Source organism: Amphiura filiformis, chromosome 3 (assembly GCF_039555335.1).
Source record: "Amphiura filiformis chromosome 3, Afil_fr2py, whole genome shotgun sequence".
NCBI lineage: Eukaryota > Metazoa > Echinodermata > Ophiuroidea > Amphilepidida > Amphiuridae > Amphiura > Amphiura filiformis.
In genome coordinates this window covers 22,609,863-22,628,561 of record NC_092630.1, presented here as the reverse complement: position 1 = coordinate 22,628,561, position 18,699 = coordinate 22,609,863, and the positions used below count along the sequence as shown (strand labels likewise).

Below are 18,699 nucleotides of genomic sequence, written 5' to 3'. Positions count from 1 at the left end.
ACCCTAATTGTGTGTAAAATTAAATGAAGGAATAACTGACATTTGGCAAATAATAAGAAGACAATGGAAAAAACCCCAATTGGTATCATTCCGGTATGCAGTTTTCGCTATTGTTTTTTATTTAAAAAGTAGAAAGGCTATGCGAATTGCACAATTTTTTTGGCATTTTTGGGCCATTTGGCCATGGGCAGCATGCCCTCTCTTTTTGCAACTAAGTTACCCCACCCCCGACACATACACACACAACCACCATCCTCTGCACTAGTCTGCAGTGCAGTATACTCACTTAAACTGCATGCATAAATCAAACAATATACCCTACTGGTCGGTTGCCTCCCCTCCAGTGAGTGAGCAACACAAGTTTGGGAACACATAGGGCACCTCATGAACAAAGTGACCAAACTCACCCTGAAGGGAGTTAGGGACCGTTCACAAACACTTGTTAGGCCCTTCACAATTAATTCTTAGTTTCCTGTTTCATGGTTGAAAACCAGGGATGAGGCGACTTTTAATTATTAATTATTAATTATCTTTTATTTTCTTTTAAATTTTAAAATAAGTGGTCGCAACCTACATCAAGCCATTTTGACAAGGAGCATGCATTTAATTATTTTACTACTGTGTTTGATTTTATACATAAGTAATGGTACAATTAGGTTCTATGTTTATTCATCATTATAGATGATATGATCAAAGTCAGAAAGTAGCAAATGGTAGTCATTAAAAGTTATTTTTAAAGAGAAAATCCAAAATATAAATAAAATAATTCAATATTTTGCAATTCTCTACTTTGGACGCGGACGGGAAACAGGAAACTAAGAATCAATTGTAATTGGCCTTAGGGGGGGGGGCCGATGCAAAAAGGGGGGCTCAGAAATTTTTTCTGAATGATCAAGCTTTCATTTGAGGTATGATTTGCAAGTATAGCACACAATGATGCATGTAATTTAAAATTCAAAAGGATGCCATGTCTCCCATAGAGAATGCACATACTCCACTACCGCTTATCCACTACCGTACTGCTTTATCCACCAGGTTTATCTTCGTTAACATTTTGGTATTTTTCACTAATTAAACAAATTGGCATTCCAAATTGAGAAACATATTTGTAAATTAGAATAATCAGGCTGTATAATGAGCCCAAACTTCATGCAATTGGACCAAGAATAGCCCTGTGACAACAAGTTAAATCTGAAAGAGGAGAGAAAAATGTAACATCACCAGGTATTTTGGGGTCCCACCATAAGACACATGACCATATATTCCCGCGACTCCTGGGACCACTGTATACGGGGGCTATTTCATTATAAATGACACGTTCACAAAAATGGCTTTTATCATATCTGGTTGATATAATTAGGGTGATAATGCAGTGTTATTAACTTAATTCTAAGTATGCCACAAACTACAAGCTACATGAGCATTTTTACAGAATTCTGTCTATTTTTGTATAAAAAATTGCCAAAAGGTACATTTTAACCCAATTTTGGAGTCCCATTTCATTTTGCCCATGTATTCTGAATTAATTCTTTGAAAAATTAGGTACATTCTATGGCAATGTGCTTGTTGCAATGAAAATATGATATGTGTGGAACATCATGCAAGTTGAATGGTGAAAATTGGTGCAAAAATGTTAAAATTCAGAGATTCTTGCAAAATTGGCATTTTGCGTTAAATAAAAAATGAGTGTCCTCTCCAATTCATGCCTCCATTTTTGTTAACATTAAAGAGGAAATATAAACCCTTACCCTACCTGTATAATCTGTGTTATATTACCAATTGATGGGACAGGGCACTGATTGAGGAATTCATTTATTTTACATACAGTAGACCACTTGTTCTTGATACCACAGTTCCGCGTTAAAATTTGTCCTCTCCAGAACTGAAGTTAATTACTAATTGTTGAAATAAGAAGGATTATATCATAGAATGTGAAATTTGTAGAGGAAGAGTGGTCTTCCTTCTACCAAGGTGGCACATGATTTGGTATTTGTTGCATTTTGCAAGCCTGTATCCACGATTCTGTTTGCAATTTAACAAATGTCCTCTCCAGCACAATTATGTCATTTCCATGAATTGGTAAACAAACTAAAAAATAAAAATTTCAAAGAGCCAAACCCACAAGAAATTTTTGCATTTTATTGCAAATTATGCTTACAAACCACTTTAGTGTTCAAATTATTGTCCAGTTGTTGAGAACACATATGATATTATTCTGCATTGAACTTGGTTAGCTAAAAATTGCAATATTCCTAATTTAACCAGAATATTAACCCTGTTTGTAGTGGATTTTAAATGCTGGGGATCTTTTATGCAATAATATTGATGCAATAATATTGATGCAGCTATTTCTAAAGTTAAAGTATGCTTTATTATGTGTTAAAAAATGTGTCCTATCCAGAACAAATGACACAGGAGGGGTCTTTTATTTTAGCTTTTCCATGACTAGTACAACAGATTGACGCAGAATACTCACTTATGCATCAGTGTAGCTATTGGGCAGGACAAAATGACTATTTCATGAATTTTTCATGTGAAGATAAAGTTTATCCTTAAAATATGTAGTAATTTTGCACCATTTATCTGGATTAGTATCAATTTACTAATTGTTTTATATTGAAACTGGCATATTTAAGACACTGAAGTGTAAAGGAACATACAACAATTATTACAGACTAAATATGAATAAGTATGAACCCAATGTTGGTTACATATACTCTTTCAAAGTTGTGTATTAAATTGTTTAAAAAATGTCCCCTCCAGGCGGCAGCTATGTTTTACACAGCAAAAATTCAATTTAATTTTTTTAATGGTTCCTGAGGGTTTGACGCTCTAATATTTTGAGAATTATTGACACACCATCTGAACTTTGAAATGATAATGAATTTGCATGAAATAAATGAGTTTGAATTTTGACCCCTTTCGGGACTCAATGTTGTCATTTATAATGAAATAGCCCACATCAAGGCATTACATGCAAACCACTAATCCAGTTGTTAACACTATAACAGCCCACCCATAACGCTAACATGTAAACCCAGCTTACAATCCCCAGTGCCCCACATTTCCCAGGATTGGTGTTGGGAAGTACGGTATGAACGTACAATAGTGCATTGACAAAATAACTTCCTCTAGTACTTCCCTCTAAACACTGATATTTTTGCATACATCTGACAGTTTTAATTATTTACAGAAGGGGTCATTTCTTCACCCGGGGGAACACCTTAATTTTCAAGTTTATTTTCCTAAAACTTGTAGGGCCTACATGCTTTTCATTTCAAAGGGCGAGTTCAATTTTTCATCATCATGATAAGCAACCAAAATATATATGACATAAATTTTATTTTTAAAATAAGTACATGTCCCGGTACATGTACATGTACATGTCAGTGTCACTAAATCTATGTGCCAGAAATGGTCCAAAGGTTTTTTTTCTGAAATTCTGGAATAATTCAATAATAATGACAACCCATGAACCAGATCATTAAAATGCAATCAACTTTTGTGCTATTCTTTTCTTCTTTTTTTTTTTTTTGCTATTTTTTTGCAATAAACTATTTTGCCATTTGAGGCTAGAGACCATTGCATTCAAAATCTTTAAATCCAATTCGCTGAAGGCTGAGCATGACATGTAATTGTAAAGCAATGGAAGTTTAGAAGTAAACACTAGCACATCACATCAAAACTGTAGTCTTGCCAGCGCCAGCAAGACTTCAGTCTTTATCATTTAAACATAATGACATCTACGGACTACGGACCATACAGTCTGTGGTTACAGTTATACTGGAACTAATCAAAACTGTTGCTAAAACTGCACTTCAACAAAACTTTAGACTGTTCAAAATAGGCCATTTTTTTACAAAAGATACAGTTGACTCATCCAAATAAACACAATATTACATCCGTTGCAAAAGATTTTAACACTGTCGGACCAAAAAACAATAGCAATCGAATGCGTAACTATCGTGCATGATCATGTGCAAATCCGAAGCTAGTAGAGTTCTCAATTACGGGTAATTTTTAAATATAATGTAGATTTCTCGATCAAAGAATGTAATTAACGGCAACAATCTAAAATCAAAACATTGTTGCGGTAATAGTTGCTCTCAACTATTAAAATATTCCTCTCTTCTCCATACATGTATAAAAGTATTTTACTTCACAAAATAATTTTGGACTGCAACACAATACTGGCACAGCTCATCATGACATGATGAATGGTCATGTACTGTTTTAAGCTTTATTTTAGACTAGGTCCACACTGCTGTGACTGTCACCCTGCACTTCCCTGCTGCACAACACACACATGCATGCATGCATGCACCATGTTCATCATGTTGTAGAAATTGACACAATAACAATGTTTCTTACGGTAAATTCTTGTTGATATCCATCCTCCCCACGGGCTAGAAGGTTTCTAACGTGCTCAGTATGAGCTAAGAATCCTTCCAAATTTTCTCGAAGAGACATCTTGGATGTAGAAAATGATGCATTTATTCCCCAAATTTGCAGAGAAACTTTACCCACGAAAAAGCCACGATCATCAAAAACCAGGAAGTAAAGTGAATTGGTGAAATCAGTCTCTTTGACAGTGCTGTATTAATCGCTGTACTGAAACTTTCAATGCGTCACACTTCGAGCGTCGCACTGTACGATGAATGGATGGTAAAACTCTTTGCCAGGGGATGCAGTACCATCACACAAAGAAATTCAATTGAGTATTTGATTAAAAATGATTATTTATTGTTTCTTCCCCGAAAAGTCACGCCCATTGTGGCTTGTACATGGGTTATCCAGGGTTGTCAAAAAAACCCGAACAAATCAAATCAAATCCCTAAACAAGGATTTAACCCTTGTCTAAAACGATGCCCTAAACAGGTAACACGCGCGCGCCCACAGAATTAAAACCAGAGAACCAGGACTCGACCGCCCGGGGGTCACTCCCATTGTGGCCTGTACACCATCCGCGATAATGAAAACGCGTAAAAGGGTCGTTTTTCGTGGGTGGGCACGATACGCGCGTATCGCGTTTAGGGTGTCAAAAACATGAAAAATGGGAAAAAAGGGTAGCAAAATTGCAATTTCTAAATACGCGGAAATGAAATTTAGGGTATGAAATTTGATGTTAGGAATGAAATCCGTGTTTAGGGTGTCGTTTTAGCCAAGGGTTAAATCCTTGTTTAGAGTGCTTTTCAAAAGTTGATTATCGCGGATGGTGTACAGGCCACAATGGGAGTGACCCCCCCGGGCTCGACCGCCATCTTGATACAGGCATGGAGCAGAAATTGGGGGTATTCGGTTTCCTTCGGACTGCACTCGAGGCATTAGTTGTCATGCGAGCGCGACATGGATAATGGGCGCATTTGAGAGACGCACTTGATGCGACCTGCACGCGAGTACCAAGACGCCTTCAGATGAGACGCAGAATTGTTTTGTTCGTCTCCGCGTACCGTCGGCAAGGACCCGAATACCCCCAATTTTCTCCCCATAGCTGACGGCGCGATCTGTACGTGGCGGTATAGGGAGTCCCGGTTCTCCTTCTCTAATTCTGTGCACGCGCCCCTAAACAAGGATTTTATTCCTTGCATCAAATTTCATACCCTAAATTTAATTTCCGCAGATTAGCAATTGCAATTTTGCTACCCTTTTTCCAATTTTTCATGTTTTTGACACCCTAAACACGATACGCGCGTATCGTGCCTACCCACAAAAAGTACCTTTTTTACGCGTTTTCATCATCGTGGATGGTGTACAGGCCACAATGGGAGTGACCCCCGGGTTTCTTGCCAGCCCGGTCTCAGTGCACTGCAGTGGCTGTGCATAAACTACAAGCCACCAGGGGGTAAAATTTCCAAACTGTGTGCCAAAAATGCTTTCCCCCTCTCAGCCTGCTAAAAATTACTGCCAAAAAGTTTGCATCCATGGCCAAATTTCTGCCCCCCCAATTTGCAAACGGTATTAAAGCGCCCATGACTGCCAAAAATTACTTTCGCCCCTTTTGGCTTTCCAAAAATTGCTCCCCCCCCACCCCATTCGGCATTTTACTGAATGCGGTATCAAAGCACGACAATTTATTCATAGTGTCTTAAAGAAATTGCTTTTAAAGGAGTATTTCGTGACCCTAGCATCCTCTTTTTATGACATTTTTCAGAAGATATCCACGAAAAAAGCTTATTCCCAAAATTTCAGTGGATTCCGATTTTGCAAGAAATTTTTTGTACATAAACATTATGTAGCCAGAGGTTTCCAGTGATATAAAAATCTCAACTTTTTTTTGAGGAAAGTGGGGGATGATACTGTGGATCACGAAATGCCCTTTTACAGCTATACTTTTTCTGCACAGCTGGTAAACAATTTCCAATACTTTCAGAGAACACTTTAGTGCCCGTAATTATACCCAAAGTTTGGTCTTAGGGATGAAATCAAAACTTGACCGAAGTTCTGTCCGCTTTCTATTGTTCTAAATAATGGTCAACCACTGGTCGAGCCGGTCGGTTGAGTTTTGATTTACGACTTGGGTCAAATTTGAATTTGGGTCTTCTTTGCCAAATATTTATAAACTATGGTATGGCTAAAATTTGGTGGGAATGACCACCTTAGCGAGGCAAATAATGTGAAGATCATTTTTGGGTCAAGTGAAATTGCACGAGTTAAAATGGATGCGCGTCAAGGTGGAGGTATTGCGGCGACACAAAAACTGAAAAATTTTGACTGAAAAATTACTCCAATAGTTTGTTTTTAATGTCCAATAAGATTAGTAAAAACTAAAACTATTGGAGTAATTTTTCAGTCAAAATTTTTATTAATTTTCAGAAACTATAAATATCAAACCTCATTTTTTTTTTTAATTGGAACAATATTCACGAAAGAGTTGGAAATTATTTTTATCCTAAATTTTAAAAAAATGGGCTTCTACATTATCCAATTTTCGAAAATTCATTTGAACATTTTTGCTGAAGAATTTTTTGTCCAAAAAAAAATGACATCACAGATGAATTCGTCATATGTTTACCCTTTCCAAATATTATTATATAGTTTAGACCAACAATCTCACAGTATGAGACCCAAATGTTTCCATAATTCCAGGGTCCGTTGGGTTAAACAGGAAGTTAGAAGAGTGCATTGGGGCGATTTTTAGGGCAAGGTGCTAATTAAGGCAAATATGGTACACATCAAAATGAAGACAAGACACAAATTCACTTTTTTGACATTTATTTTGAAAAACAAAGTGAAAAATTACATCCCACATATTCTGAAAACCAACTTCTCAAAAAGACCAGAAAACAATCCCAGAAAAGGGCAATGATAAAGACATTTGTACATGAAACATTCAGTAATTTGTCAATTTGGAGTCCCTGTATCTTTAAATTAGGAAATAAGTTAGTAACACAGTGGTGGACCCTTGTTAAAACAATCTGCTAAAACAAAAAACCTGATAGTACAATGTGTTTTCAAGTCTCAAGCATATTTATACCTCTATATATTTAAATAATCTGATAACATATCATTCTGTTTTAAAACACAAAATAAAATTTGAGGCTGTCAATTTTGTTTTAACAAGGTTCTACTGTCGCATCATTTGTTTAATCATGTACAAATGCAGTGAACAATTAAATTGCACACATTATTAATCCCTGATTTCAGTTATTACAAACCAATTCAAATTTCCATGACCAGCACTTTTAATTTAAAAAGAACATTATCTTGGGTGAAAAAATAATCACCCTGAAAGTTATTCAACCGAGGTGAAAAATGATAGCGAGGAAAAAATATTATCTGTTTTCATGATTTTATAGAAGAAAAGTATAGGTAAAATATGTAATTCTTTGATCATGAGAGGCCGTACCTTCTGCATACTGTTGCGTCATCACACTTTTCATGGAATAACTTGATCGCACAACCCAATACTGTGATTGGTTACTTCTCAAAAGACGTGCCTGTTCGCCAGGTGTGTGGTCTTGCGCAATACGCTTTACGCAAATATCTGCATGTACCCAAGTTGGCTCTCATGATTGAGAATTATATATTTTGCCTATAAGAAAGAGAAGTCTTATTAATCTACATTTGGCCCAGATTTTTTATTAAGTTTTGAAAGAAATCCAAAAAAATTAAACAAAAAGAAATGCTCCACCCAGTCTGCAATATGAAGTACCTCTGCTCCTACTTTGTGAATAGGGCTGTAGCATGGTCAGAATGTACAGAGTAGCTATAACAATGTAGAGTAGACCGAGCCAAAATAATTATGTTGGTCAAGATTGACATCATTCTATGAATGAAATGGCTCAGTCAACTGGAGCAGTCACAGCAACTGTCTGCTTACTACCCTGTTTGCTAATATTGAGCCATCATCAGCCATCCCATGTAACTATGCAGTATCGGAGTTGTCAATTCCAAGCCGATACTGCATTTTACTTAAGGGAGCCGTGTGATATTAAAACAATCTGTCCCAAAATGAAAAAGTACCTGCTATAGTTTGATAAACTCGTAATCCGCGGGCCTTATAACATCACAGATTAATATCAATACATCTTATTTTGATAATTGGATTGTGACATCTCGCAAGGAGTATCACAAATTATCACGATGATTTGTCCCCTTTCTTTAACATGCAAAATATAGACCACAGAGGTCAACTATGACACTCTTTAATGTGGGTGTACTTTTCGGCGTAGTAGTACTAAAAGCCTAACAATTCCCGCAAATTACGAACTGATCAAACTATACGTTATTTGTTTGTTGATACTGCATTTTACTTAGGGAACAGGCTCATTCAAAAACACCCTCCAACCAAGTTAAAAATGACAGTATCTGCTTTACTTCTTACAAAACACATACTGCACTCATAGTAGGAATACAGACGAATACTTATACGAGGAATGGCATATTAGCCTACATAATTATAGTCTACAAAACCATACATACGTACATTGTAATGTACTTGGTACTTTACATCATATTTCAGACAGGATGGAGTGTAAAAGGAAACAAAGAGTGAAGCCTGTCTATCTATGCTTGAATTCTACATTTTGCCCTGTATGCACAGTAATATAATAAAACACCCAAGACAGATGCTATTGCTTCAGTGCTAATGACAGGACCTTCTGACACGCCCTGCAATAGAAAGAAAGAGAAAAGAGTAATATGGTGGTTAATGGCGCAAACTAAAAGCATTTTCTTCTTCTGACATTGAGAAGCAACTGACTTATGGACCGTTCACAAACACTTGTTAGGGGGGCCTGATGCAAAAAAAAGGGGGGCTGAAATTTTTTTTGACCCTGCTAAGGGGGGGGGGGGCTTGAAAAAAATGACCACAAATTTTCCAGGAAAAATTGAGTTCATATGCCTATGGGGTTGACCCATAATTTTCATGTCAAAAGGGCCCCTTACAAGTGTTTGTGAACGGTCCCTTATGGTGTTCATAACATTACAGTGCAAATCAGAGAGTGTCAATCCCAGAAAGTATTGACAACCTCACACATTTAAATGGAGAAAACCAACTGATATACTCCTGTAGTTATAATATGACTGCATCCCACAATATGCAGATGCCAAACGTCCTTCCCACAATGCGATAGGCATATTGTGTAACAATAGATACATCTCGGAGGTGAATCCATCTCCTTTGTTATGCAATACGCATATTACGGTACCTCAATCTATTGGTCAGATGTTTTCATACGTTATCTCACTAGATAATTGTCAAGAATCAAATTCCTTTGATAAAATCAGATTGCTTCTTGAGCTGTGCAACATATTTTCGAGTCATGACAATAGACATTTTCAGGAGGACTTTTACGAAAAAACACCAACCATCCAAGACCATCAAAACATATTCAAGCAATCAATTTCTGGCGATGTGAACGCATAATCGACCAAGCGGTGGATACCGTATTCAAAACGCTGCGTAAAGTAATGGCAACACGGCACATGAACAATCATACCACAAACTCATCAAACACGTTTTCACCAGTGTGTGATTGGATTTACGATCAGATGCTGAAAACATCTTTTTATAGTGCTTGTTACACTTACAGATGTAGCATTTAAACTCGTAAACACAAAATCTGTTATTATTTATTTATAACATTCGGCCGAAGCCAGGCTAATCCCAATAGTGCTCAGAGGCTACTAAATTCAAGGGATGCCATCCGGATATGACGGGACAGGGATATGGAAAGAAGTCCGATTTTAGATGCAGGAGGAAAACCGGAGCACCCGGAGAAAAACCTGCAAGGACGAGCATGGATCGGCAACCAAACTCACATGTGGCGCCGAGGGGAATCGAACCCCGGCCACAGCGTTGAGAAGCGAGTGAGAAGACCACTACACTAACCCGCCCGCCCCATTTACATTCATTATAACATTTTGTTTTTCAAGTCCCAAGCATATATTTTATTAAAAAGAGCTGATAACAAAAATCCTGTTAACACAAACGCCAATCTGAGGCCCTGACAATTTGAGTTTTCAAGGTTGCACTTACTAGTGTGAATATGTGATACTTACCCCATGATGGAAATTAATTGTAAAAAGTGCTTTAACCTTTGTGGAATCATCACCTGCACGTTGTGCCTGTAATAAAAAATAGAAACACATGAGTAATAATTAAACTGATATCATAATGTTCAATGGGGAATGAGTTGAGATATTTCATATCTCTGCTGGTTCTTTACTCATAATATTCAATATTATTTTTGCAAGTTTGTCCAAACCTACGGATGCCATGGCGGTATGTCAAACAGAACCAAAGTATCTGGTTTGTGCGAGGATGAATGTGTGTTGCCGTGCAAAGTCAGGAAGTGAGTGACGTAATTTAATGTAAAAATTATTTCCGACACAAAATGTTACAAATTTTTTAACATTTTCAACAATTCACCACTTGTAACCATTACTTGATGACTCTAGTAAGAGACACATTTGGCCTCATGTGGTTTTGAAATAAAAAGTTTTTTTCATCACTATTTTTGTCCCCAGCTGCCATGACAGGATTCCCTTCTAATAAATTTCCTCCTCTCCAACATGTAATACAGCAGCTTTTATTTTTGCAAAACTCCCACGAATACTTACTTTTCTTAGAGCACTAAATCCTTCTTCATCATAAAATTTGATATCATAGCTGCCAGCAGGGGCACTTTTATGCTCTTCAGTCCAGCTGACCTGTCAAAAGAAAAAATGGGGTCAGTCGGTTTAAATGGGTATTTTGTGATTCAAGCATCCTCTTTTTATGGTAGATATCCATGAAAAAAGTGTTTTCCCAAAAAATATTAGTTGATTCCGATTTTGCAAGTCATACATGATTACAGTTTGTCCACTTTGAAGTACGAAGTAAGGTACGCATATTCTGCGTTTACAAGTGTATCGTGCGTTGCGTATTACGACGCTCATGCAGTTGTGTGTGCCTAGCAGTGTGTTAATTCCTGCACACATTACAGCGCGCAGAAACTGCGTAACTTATTGAGTACTTCGTACTTCAAAGTGGACAAACTGTATATATGTATATTACGTTGCTCCATAGGCCACTTTGGTGTAATCTTGTTTTGCAGAACGTAAACACAAATTTTGCACAGACAGAATGTAGCGTCCGATGGTATAAAAATCTCAACCCTTTTTGAGAAAAGTAGGGGGTGAGGTGAGGCTATGGATCACAAAATGCCCCTTTAAGTTGTTTCCACTTTACATTCAGGTAAATGTATCTACATGCATGAAAATGGAAAAATTAATTTCAGTGCTCACCTTCCTCCCTCTTTCACTGCCATCTCACCACTCTGTTTCTTTCCAGCTCCCCCCTTTCCATCTCTCCTCTCTCTTTCACACCTCTCTCACTCTTTTTCCCTTCTTTCATGCTCTAACTCTTTCAATGTTAAAGTTCCACAGTCAAAGTAAGGGTAACTTATTGCTAGAGCCAACTTGTTTTTAAATTAGATAAACACGCACACAAACAAACATAAAACAAACCTGGTATTTGTTGTCTCCTGACCTGGCCACTGGGAGTTGTCTACCTCCAATATCAGCATTTAGGAACAAATTCTGCACATAAAAAGACATCCACATCATGTTATCAACATTTTATTCACAAATTATGAATTGAAGTGTCAATTAATTCTTAAAATCTTTAAACTGATTCATGAGTAAATTGTTAGTGGCATCAGCAAAACAATTAATGCATCCCTTCCCTCACACGGGATATGTTGTTAGAGAAATTTAAGTGTGATGTGTGGGCTCTTGAAATACAATAATTTGCTACATATGTAACAGTAGACCAAAGACTACTCCATCTCCGATTCCAGAAAAATAAAGCACTAATTTTTTGGACTAATATTACTAATACTATAGCCTTACCTTTGCATTATTCTTGCATTGCAATGTGAATTCTACCAGGAAGACAGAATCTGTCATGGATGCAAAAGCATCTGTGGTGGTGTACACTTCATGTTTGGTGCTAGCTCCAAGGCAAGTATCTCCTGGAGAAGGAAGAGAGATAAAATAAATAATTGCTTTTTAAAAAGATTTAGTTTACATTTTTGTAGTACTTAGAGGTAATTATGTTATATAATATCACTTGGTATTAAATGGAAGAAGCTTGGACAAATAATTGAGAATGAATAACTTTCTCATTATTCATTTTAAAAAAAGCTGCACACTGTGCACAGATTCAATGATCTTCTAGTAAGCTAGTTAGTTTATTAGCCTATTTTGGACAGTCTAAAATTTAGTTGAAGTGCAATTTGAGCAACATTTTTGGTGCGATCGCCTGCCGTTATCACATGATCAGCTGTGTTTACTTCTGAACTTCCATTGCTTTACAAGCTGGTGTGATGCTTCAGCTATTTTGACTTGATTTTGAATGCAATGCATGAATCAATAGAATGGTCTCTAGCCTCGAATGTGAGCACTGCAGAAAGCCTAGATAATATCATAATCAGTGTTTATCACACTGTTAAATGCAGACAGTTGTTACGCCATTTTTTAAATATATCTGTAGCGTTGTCATTCACGTCAATGAACATGAATATAAAGACTGCACAAAAAGTAACGCAGCTGTTATAAATACGCCTATAGCGTCAGAAATAAGTTTGCGTTCACAATATTTCAACGTAGAAGGAAGGATGATTTATTTACACACATTTTGATGATACCCCATTTGTTCAATTTCGTTTAATATTAACAACACAGCAGATAGAGTTTTAACAAAAAATATACAAATTTAAAAGTTGCAGCTCTTTGTATTGGTTTGAAGTCAGCGCAAAGATAAATGGAGGGTGTTTCGTGCCACAATGCTTGCGTAATAACCATTGATCGTTGTAAACTGCAACTTTTAAATTCGGGTATTTTTCTTTAAAAGCACTACTGCGTTGTTAATTAATATTGAACGACATTTGACAATTAGGGTGTATCAGAATGTGCGTAAATAAATCATCCTTCTTTCTATGTAGAAATATTGTGGAAACATTTATTAGATCTGAAGCTACAGGCGTATTTATAACAGTGCATTTCTTTTTGCGCAGACTTTAGGTATAAAAGGCAAACCTTAATTAACACATTTGCTAGTCAGCCAAATTGGCCCAAATACAAAACATATTTTACATAAAAAATTAAAGGAAACATTTTTCAAGGAAACTTACATAACAATGTTGTTATACTTCACTTGACCCAAATATGATTTATTTTTGTGATGGGAGAATTGCACATGGAATTTTAGAGGGATTTTGATAGCAGTTCCACATGTACAGAAAAGTTGCTATATCTTGAGACTCCACAGTTGGGGATAAGCGCTCTATTGGGCGACCTCACAGACCTCGCTCAATTAGGCGACCTTGCCGAACAGGGCGACAATGTATCGCTGTATGGCTATATCCAGGTTAATCAAACTTGCCCTATTGCCAGAGCTGCCAACATTTGAATCTTGAAAAAAGGGAAGATTTCCTGTTGCAACAGGGAGATTTGTCAAAATGTGTACATCTTAATGGATGAAACCATTTACTTTTCAGGGAGATGACCAAAAATTAAGGATTCTGAAGGTTTAAAAGTAGGGAGTCTCCTGCGAAAAGAGGGAGAGTTGGCAGCTCTGTATTGCCGCTGAAGGAATTTCACAAGCAGACTACCGGGAACCATATTACATGGACCGGCAATGGTGCCACTGCACAACCCCAATTGAAACCAGCCAGTCCACCAATTAATTATTCATGAGCCCAGCACCCGACCAGATTGAAGCCGAGGTGAATTTATGAATGAAAACAAGCTTTTATGAAGATCCGGAAAGTGCCGATTGATGAATTTCGGAAAATTAAAGATGGCGGGCTGTCATTACAGTTTTCAGAATGTGAATCCATGCTACCGAACGCAAGTTATAGCTGTTTGAAAAATTACTTTTTACCAGTATGAAAACACACAAAATTTGTGGGTGTCATAGAAGCTTAAATTTCATCCTTTCGTAACTTGATTTAAAAATTTGTTATGGTAAAGACGGAATTAGTTTAGCGTCAATGGAAGTTTGTTTCATGCAGTCATGCTCTTGTTTACATTGCTCGGTCGTGCATTTCCATGTTCGCAAGCAAGCAATATATTCATGATGGTTTTTCTCATGAAATTCTACCAAAAAGTGACCAATCTCACGCACGTGAAGTCAGAATAGGCCTACGGCTACGGCTACGCTACGGAAAGCACTATATAATATTATTAGGCTATTAAAACTTGATGTTGAGTTTAGCGTCAAATTTTTGGCACCAATTTGTCAAAACTAGGTCTTCTTAAATTATTTACAACATCAACAATCTGGTAAAAACATTTTGGCTAGGTTGATTTCTCTTCTACCCTGGTATCCCAAAGGTATAATTGAAATAATTGGATAGAGCAAGGGTCAAAAACCTGTATATTTTTAATGCTAAAATATTTAGATGGATTCATCTAACTGTTCTCAAGGCTTTCTATAGTTTTTGAAGGGGTTTAAAAATTTGCAGAACAAATTTTCTTTCTTGTTTAGTAGTAATTTGCAAAATAATGAATTATTTTCAGATTTTACATCTCATACGCGGCACAAAATTCATAACGCAGGCGGTGGACGCTAAACTCAGAATCAAGTTTCAAGTGCCTTACGTTACGGTATATTTATAACAAAAAATTAACGGTTTACAGTTCTGGCTTTCTTTACTCAAGGGCTTTAATTTGATATATAAAATGATGCACATTGATGGCAAATTTGAATTCACCTTTTTACCTGATAATTCATGTAATAATAATATGCATCCTGTGCATGCATCAAAATCATCATTCATTGCATGTATATCTGGTTCAGCATGCATGAATATGATTGCATGTCTGTGGAATTCTGAACCCATTTTCTCGCCTAATTTTAACAATATCCCTGCCCTAAATCTCTAAATAAAAGGTTTGAAATGCTTTATCAAGACAATTTCTAACAGGTGTTTGAAAGCAAGAAATTATATTTCCTTACCAGCTCCGTAAACGGACCCAGAAACAAGCAGAAGTCCACACACAACCAACACAATTACGGCCATTTTTAGCAGAGGACACGTCGACTAACTAATTCATGACACTGAGGGCGCAATCACTAAGCTTGAACCAGGGGGTGGGGGACGTACTTCTCTGGCGCCGTGCATGCTCTAAATTCAGTAAATTTCCATCGTCAATCGTGTATTAACCAGAATGGGATTATTTTGAAATTTTAAAACGCTTGGAATATCACAAACAAATAGGCCTATGTTAATAAATAACATAAATTCAAGCTAAAATCGTTCGATACCGTAATGAGCCCCACAAAACTAACCCATATACGGCCGAGCGGTTTTGCCGGCTCTCTCCGCCGTGCAGTGACCATCATGCCACTCGCCGAGGCTGATCCCGACGGAAGTATTGTTGTGCATTCTTCAAATTGTGAAATTTCATGAGAACTTTCATTGTGTTTTGAAATGGAATATAGCAAAGTGTTGGTTAATTACTTTGTTAAAGCTCAAAAAAATAATAAGATATAGGCTAATATTTGAACTATAATCTAGTCAACTGGACTTACTATTTTTGAGTGGGAATTTTTTACATCCAATCCTGAACGCATCATCAGCCCTACTGATAATCTGGCGGTAAAAGTTCATCGACCTGTGAAATGGATGTTGCAGTATCACAGGTCACCACCTTTGACTTAGGGAACAAACCAAAAGATCGATGACGTCCTATAAACGAAACTAGTTTCGTTTAGGGGCCCGTTTAGGGGGGAGGGGGTAAAAATACTCGATTACGTTTGTACAAAAACATCGGTCTGAAGAATGTGTCATTATTTAGTATTAGGCCTATGTCAAAATTTTCAACATTTCATTATTACGTTTCTGGCAGGGAGGGAGGGGGTCGGCTGAGAAACGAAACTAGTTACGTTTATAGGACGTCATCGATCTTTGTTCCCTTAGGTTTAAACCTGAGAGGTATCTTCCTGATCGCTGAACTGTAGACCCAATGAAATGTGCACTGACATCATTTAGGGGTTCATTCATATTTTCTTGACAACTGTTTAGTCATGAAAATATATGAATGAACCCTGTTCATACCAGAACACTTAGCGGTTCTTATTTCATCAAAATAATAACAAAAAATTACAAGTAACTTTATTTTCCATCATTTTCCCTACCCGGCGATCTCACATCCGGGACACGGGGCATAAACGTGTTTATGCCCGGCTCTCGACCAATCAAGGGCGTCACGCGCTGTTACATAGCGCGTATGTATGAATGCCATATCAGGGTGAAAAATTTCCGAAGTCTGAGTCAGCATCTCCTCCTTGCACACCAATAAAGTTTACAAAATGTCTAATATATCAGTAAAAAGAAAAGGTATTGATTCAAGGAATTTCATTGGGTGACCTCAGTAGGCCTACAAATATACATGTACAGGCACTCCCATATATTGACATACGTCATGTGCCCATGAAATGACCCTGTTATTTTTGGCAAATCCTACACCCAATGACCCCGTTTTTTCAGTAGCCTACACTGAATGACCCCCTTTTTTGATCAATTTGTCCTCAAAATTGAAATTTCGGTGCGCGAAGCGCGCATTTTGAAAAAAATTAATGAGTTTTGTAAATTTTGTACTGTAAAATTGGGTAAAAAGCTATTTTTGATTGTTAATGATGTAAAATTTTGGGCGCTCCCATACAAAATCAGCCCATTTTTGACATTGCCAACACCGAATGACCCCCTTTTTTCTGAAAATTTCTACACTGATAGACCCCTAGTTGCGTACGCTCGTAGGCACAGGTACGTCACTTTCATATTCGAGTGCCCCCCCGGTCTTGCATTTGGATGTCAAATTTAAGTGACTGTACATCTCTTTAGGTCATAAAGAATTAACTTAATACATATGTAATCTCCTTTGTTTTTATTTCAGATGTTTGAGCAATATATCCCATGGTTGCCAACAGTCTTACACACAGTATCATAAATTGAACATTACAGACAACGACTAGCTTCTTACAATGCCAGAAGGACCTTGGCTCCGTAAATGGTGCCACATGGCACAACAATTTGAAGGAAACAAAATAGAAAAGATATCTGGCACCACCAAGTTAATCGACAAAGGAATGTGGCGAAGAGCTTATTTCTCTTCAGTACAAGTGTACGGCAAACAAATGTTCATCAAACTCTCTCACAGTTGTACAGGAGATGAAGACAAGTCCATCTGGTTGCGGTATCATTTCCTGATGAATGGAAGACTTTTTGTGAATGAGTGCAAGCCACTCGGTAAAGGTAAAGAACAACTGCCTCGAATGATTTTCCATTTCCAAGATAGAAAATATCTTGCATTTTACAGTGGCTCTCTCAAAATTGTAGCAGGACCATGTGAAGATACCAAGACAGATATTCTAAGTGAGACTTTTGATAGAGAACTGGCCGCAAAAGCTGTGAGGCAAAATTGTCATGTTTGTAACAGTCTACTGGACCAAACACACTTCTCTGGTGTTGGCAATATGATCAAGAACGAAGTGTTGTATAACTGCAAAATCCATCCTCAAGAAATTGGAGAGAATCTCAGTCAGACAGAGGCAGAGAACTTAGTCAATGAAATTGTTAAATCTACCAAAAAAACGTTGACAACGTAAAGAAATCAGCAAGTTTAAAAAAACCCACCTCGGCTCACTTTTTGAAACTTGGTCCCATTTGTAAAAGGTACTGATTTAAACTTTATCATATTTACATCAATTTAAAACATTTCCAGAAGTGTTATGTATCTTTAATGTGCAGATGCGATATTAATTTGTAAGCTTTCTGGAACGACCTGAACGGTTATTATCTTGTTCTTGCATGATAAGCCAATATCTTTTGTGTTTTGTTTTATAATATCATGATTAATGATTGAATTAAACGAATAACAAGTAGGCTTGTTTGTAATCTTGTTGGAATTGTATTCTGTTGAAATAAAATAAAAACACTGATTTGCTGTTGGTGTTTAACTGGGACCAAGTTTCAAAAAGTGAGCCGAGGTGGGTTTTTTTAAACTTGCTGATTTCTTTACGTTGTCAACGTTTTTTTGGTAGATTTCTTTTCTTTTTATGAATGTAGCCAAGCAGCTCCAAGCTTTGAAAGTCAGGTTATGAAGTGCACCATAAAACGAATAAAACGCAAAATGGATGTTTGAAGTTGCCATTCTTGATTCATGACAATAAATAATTAAACAAAACTTTATCAGTCGTTTATTTTT

The 18,699-nt window shown here is 37.0% G+C and overlaps 2 protein-coding genes across 4 annotated transcripts in view; both read right to left on the bottom strand.

Moving 5' to 3' along the window:
- LOC140148225 (tyrosine-protein phosphatase non-receptor type 12-like) overlaps nucleotides 1-4,545 on the bottom strand; it is an 85,348-nt gene extending 80,803 nt beyond the window's left edge. For all 3 annotated transcript variants that reach the window (XM_072170096.1, XM_072170094.1, XM_072170095.1), the window contains exon 1: nucleotides 4,372-4,545. In XM_072170096.1, the coding sequence (XP_072026197.1) occupies nucleotides 4,372-4,470 (99 nt within the window). In that variant the 5' untranslated portion in view covers nucleotides 4,471-4,545. The remainder of the gene's footprint in view (nucleotides 1-4,371) is intronic.
- A 2,650-nt stretch (nucleotides 4,546-7,195) lies between these two features.
- Nucleotides 7,196-15,551, bottom strand: LOC140148224 (translocon-associated protein subunit delta-like). The gene is made up of 6 exons (XM_072170093.1): nucleotides 15,449-15,551; nucleotides 12,337-12,458; nucleotides 11,953-12,024; nucleotides 11,065-11,154; nucleotides 10,504-10,569; nucleotides 7,196-9,111 (listed from the first exon to the last, which is right to left on the bottom strand). The coding sequence occupies exons 1-6, from the start codon at nucleotides 15,510-15,512 to the stop codon at nucleotides 9,007-9,009; spliced, it is 519 nt and encodes a 172-aa protein (XP_072026194.1). The 5' UTR covers nucleotides 15,513-15,551; the 3' UTR covers nucleotides 7,196-9,006.
- Between the last annotated feature and the right edge of the window lie 3,148 nt (nucleotides 15,552-18,699).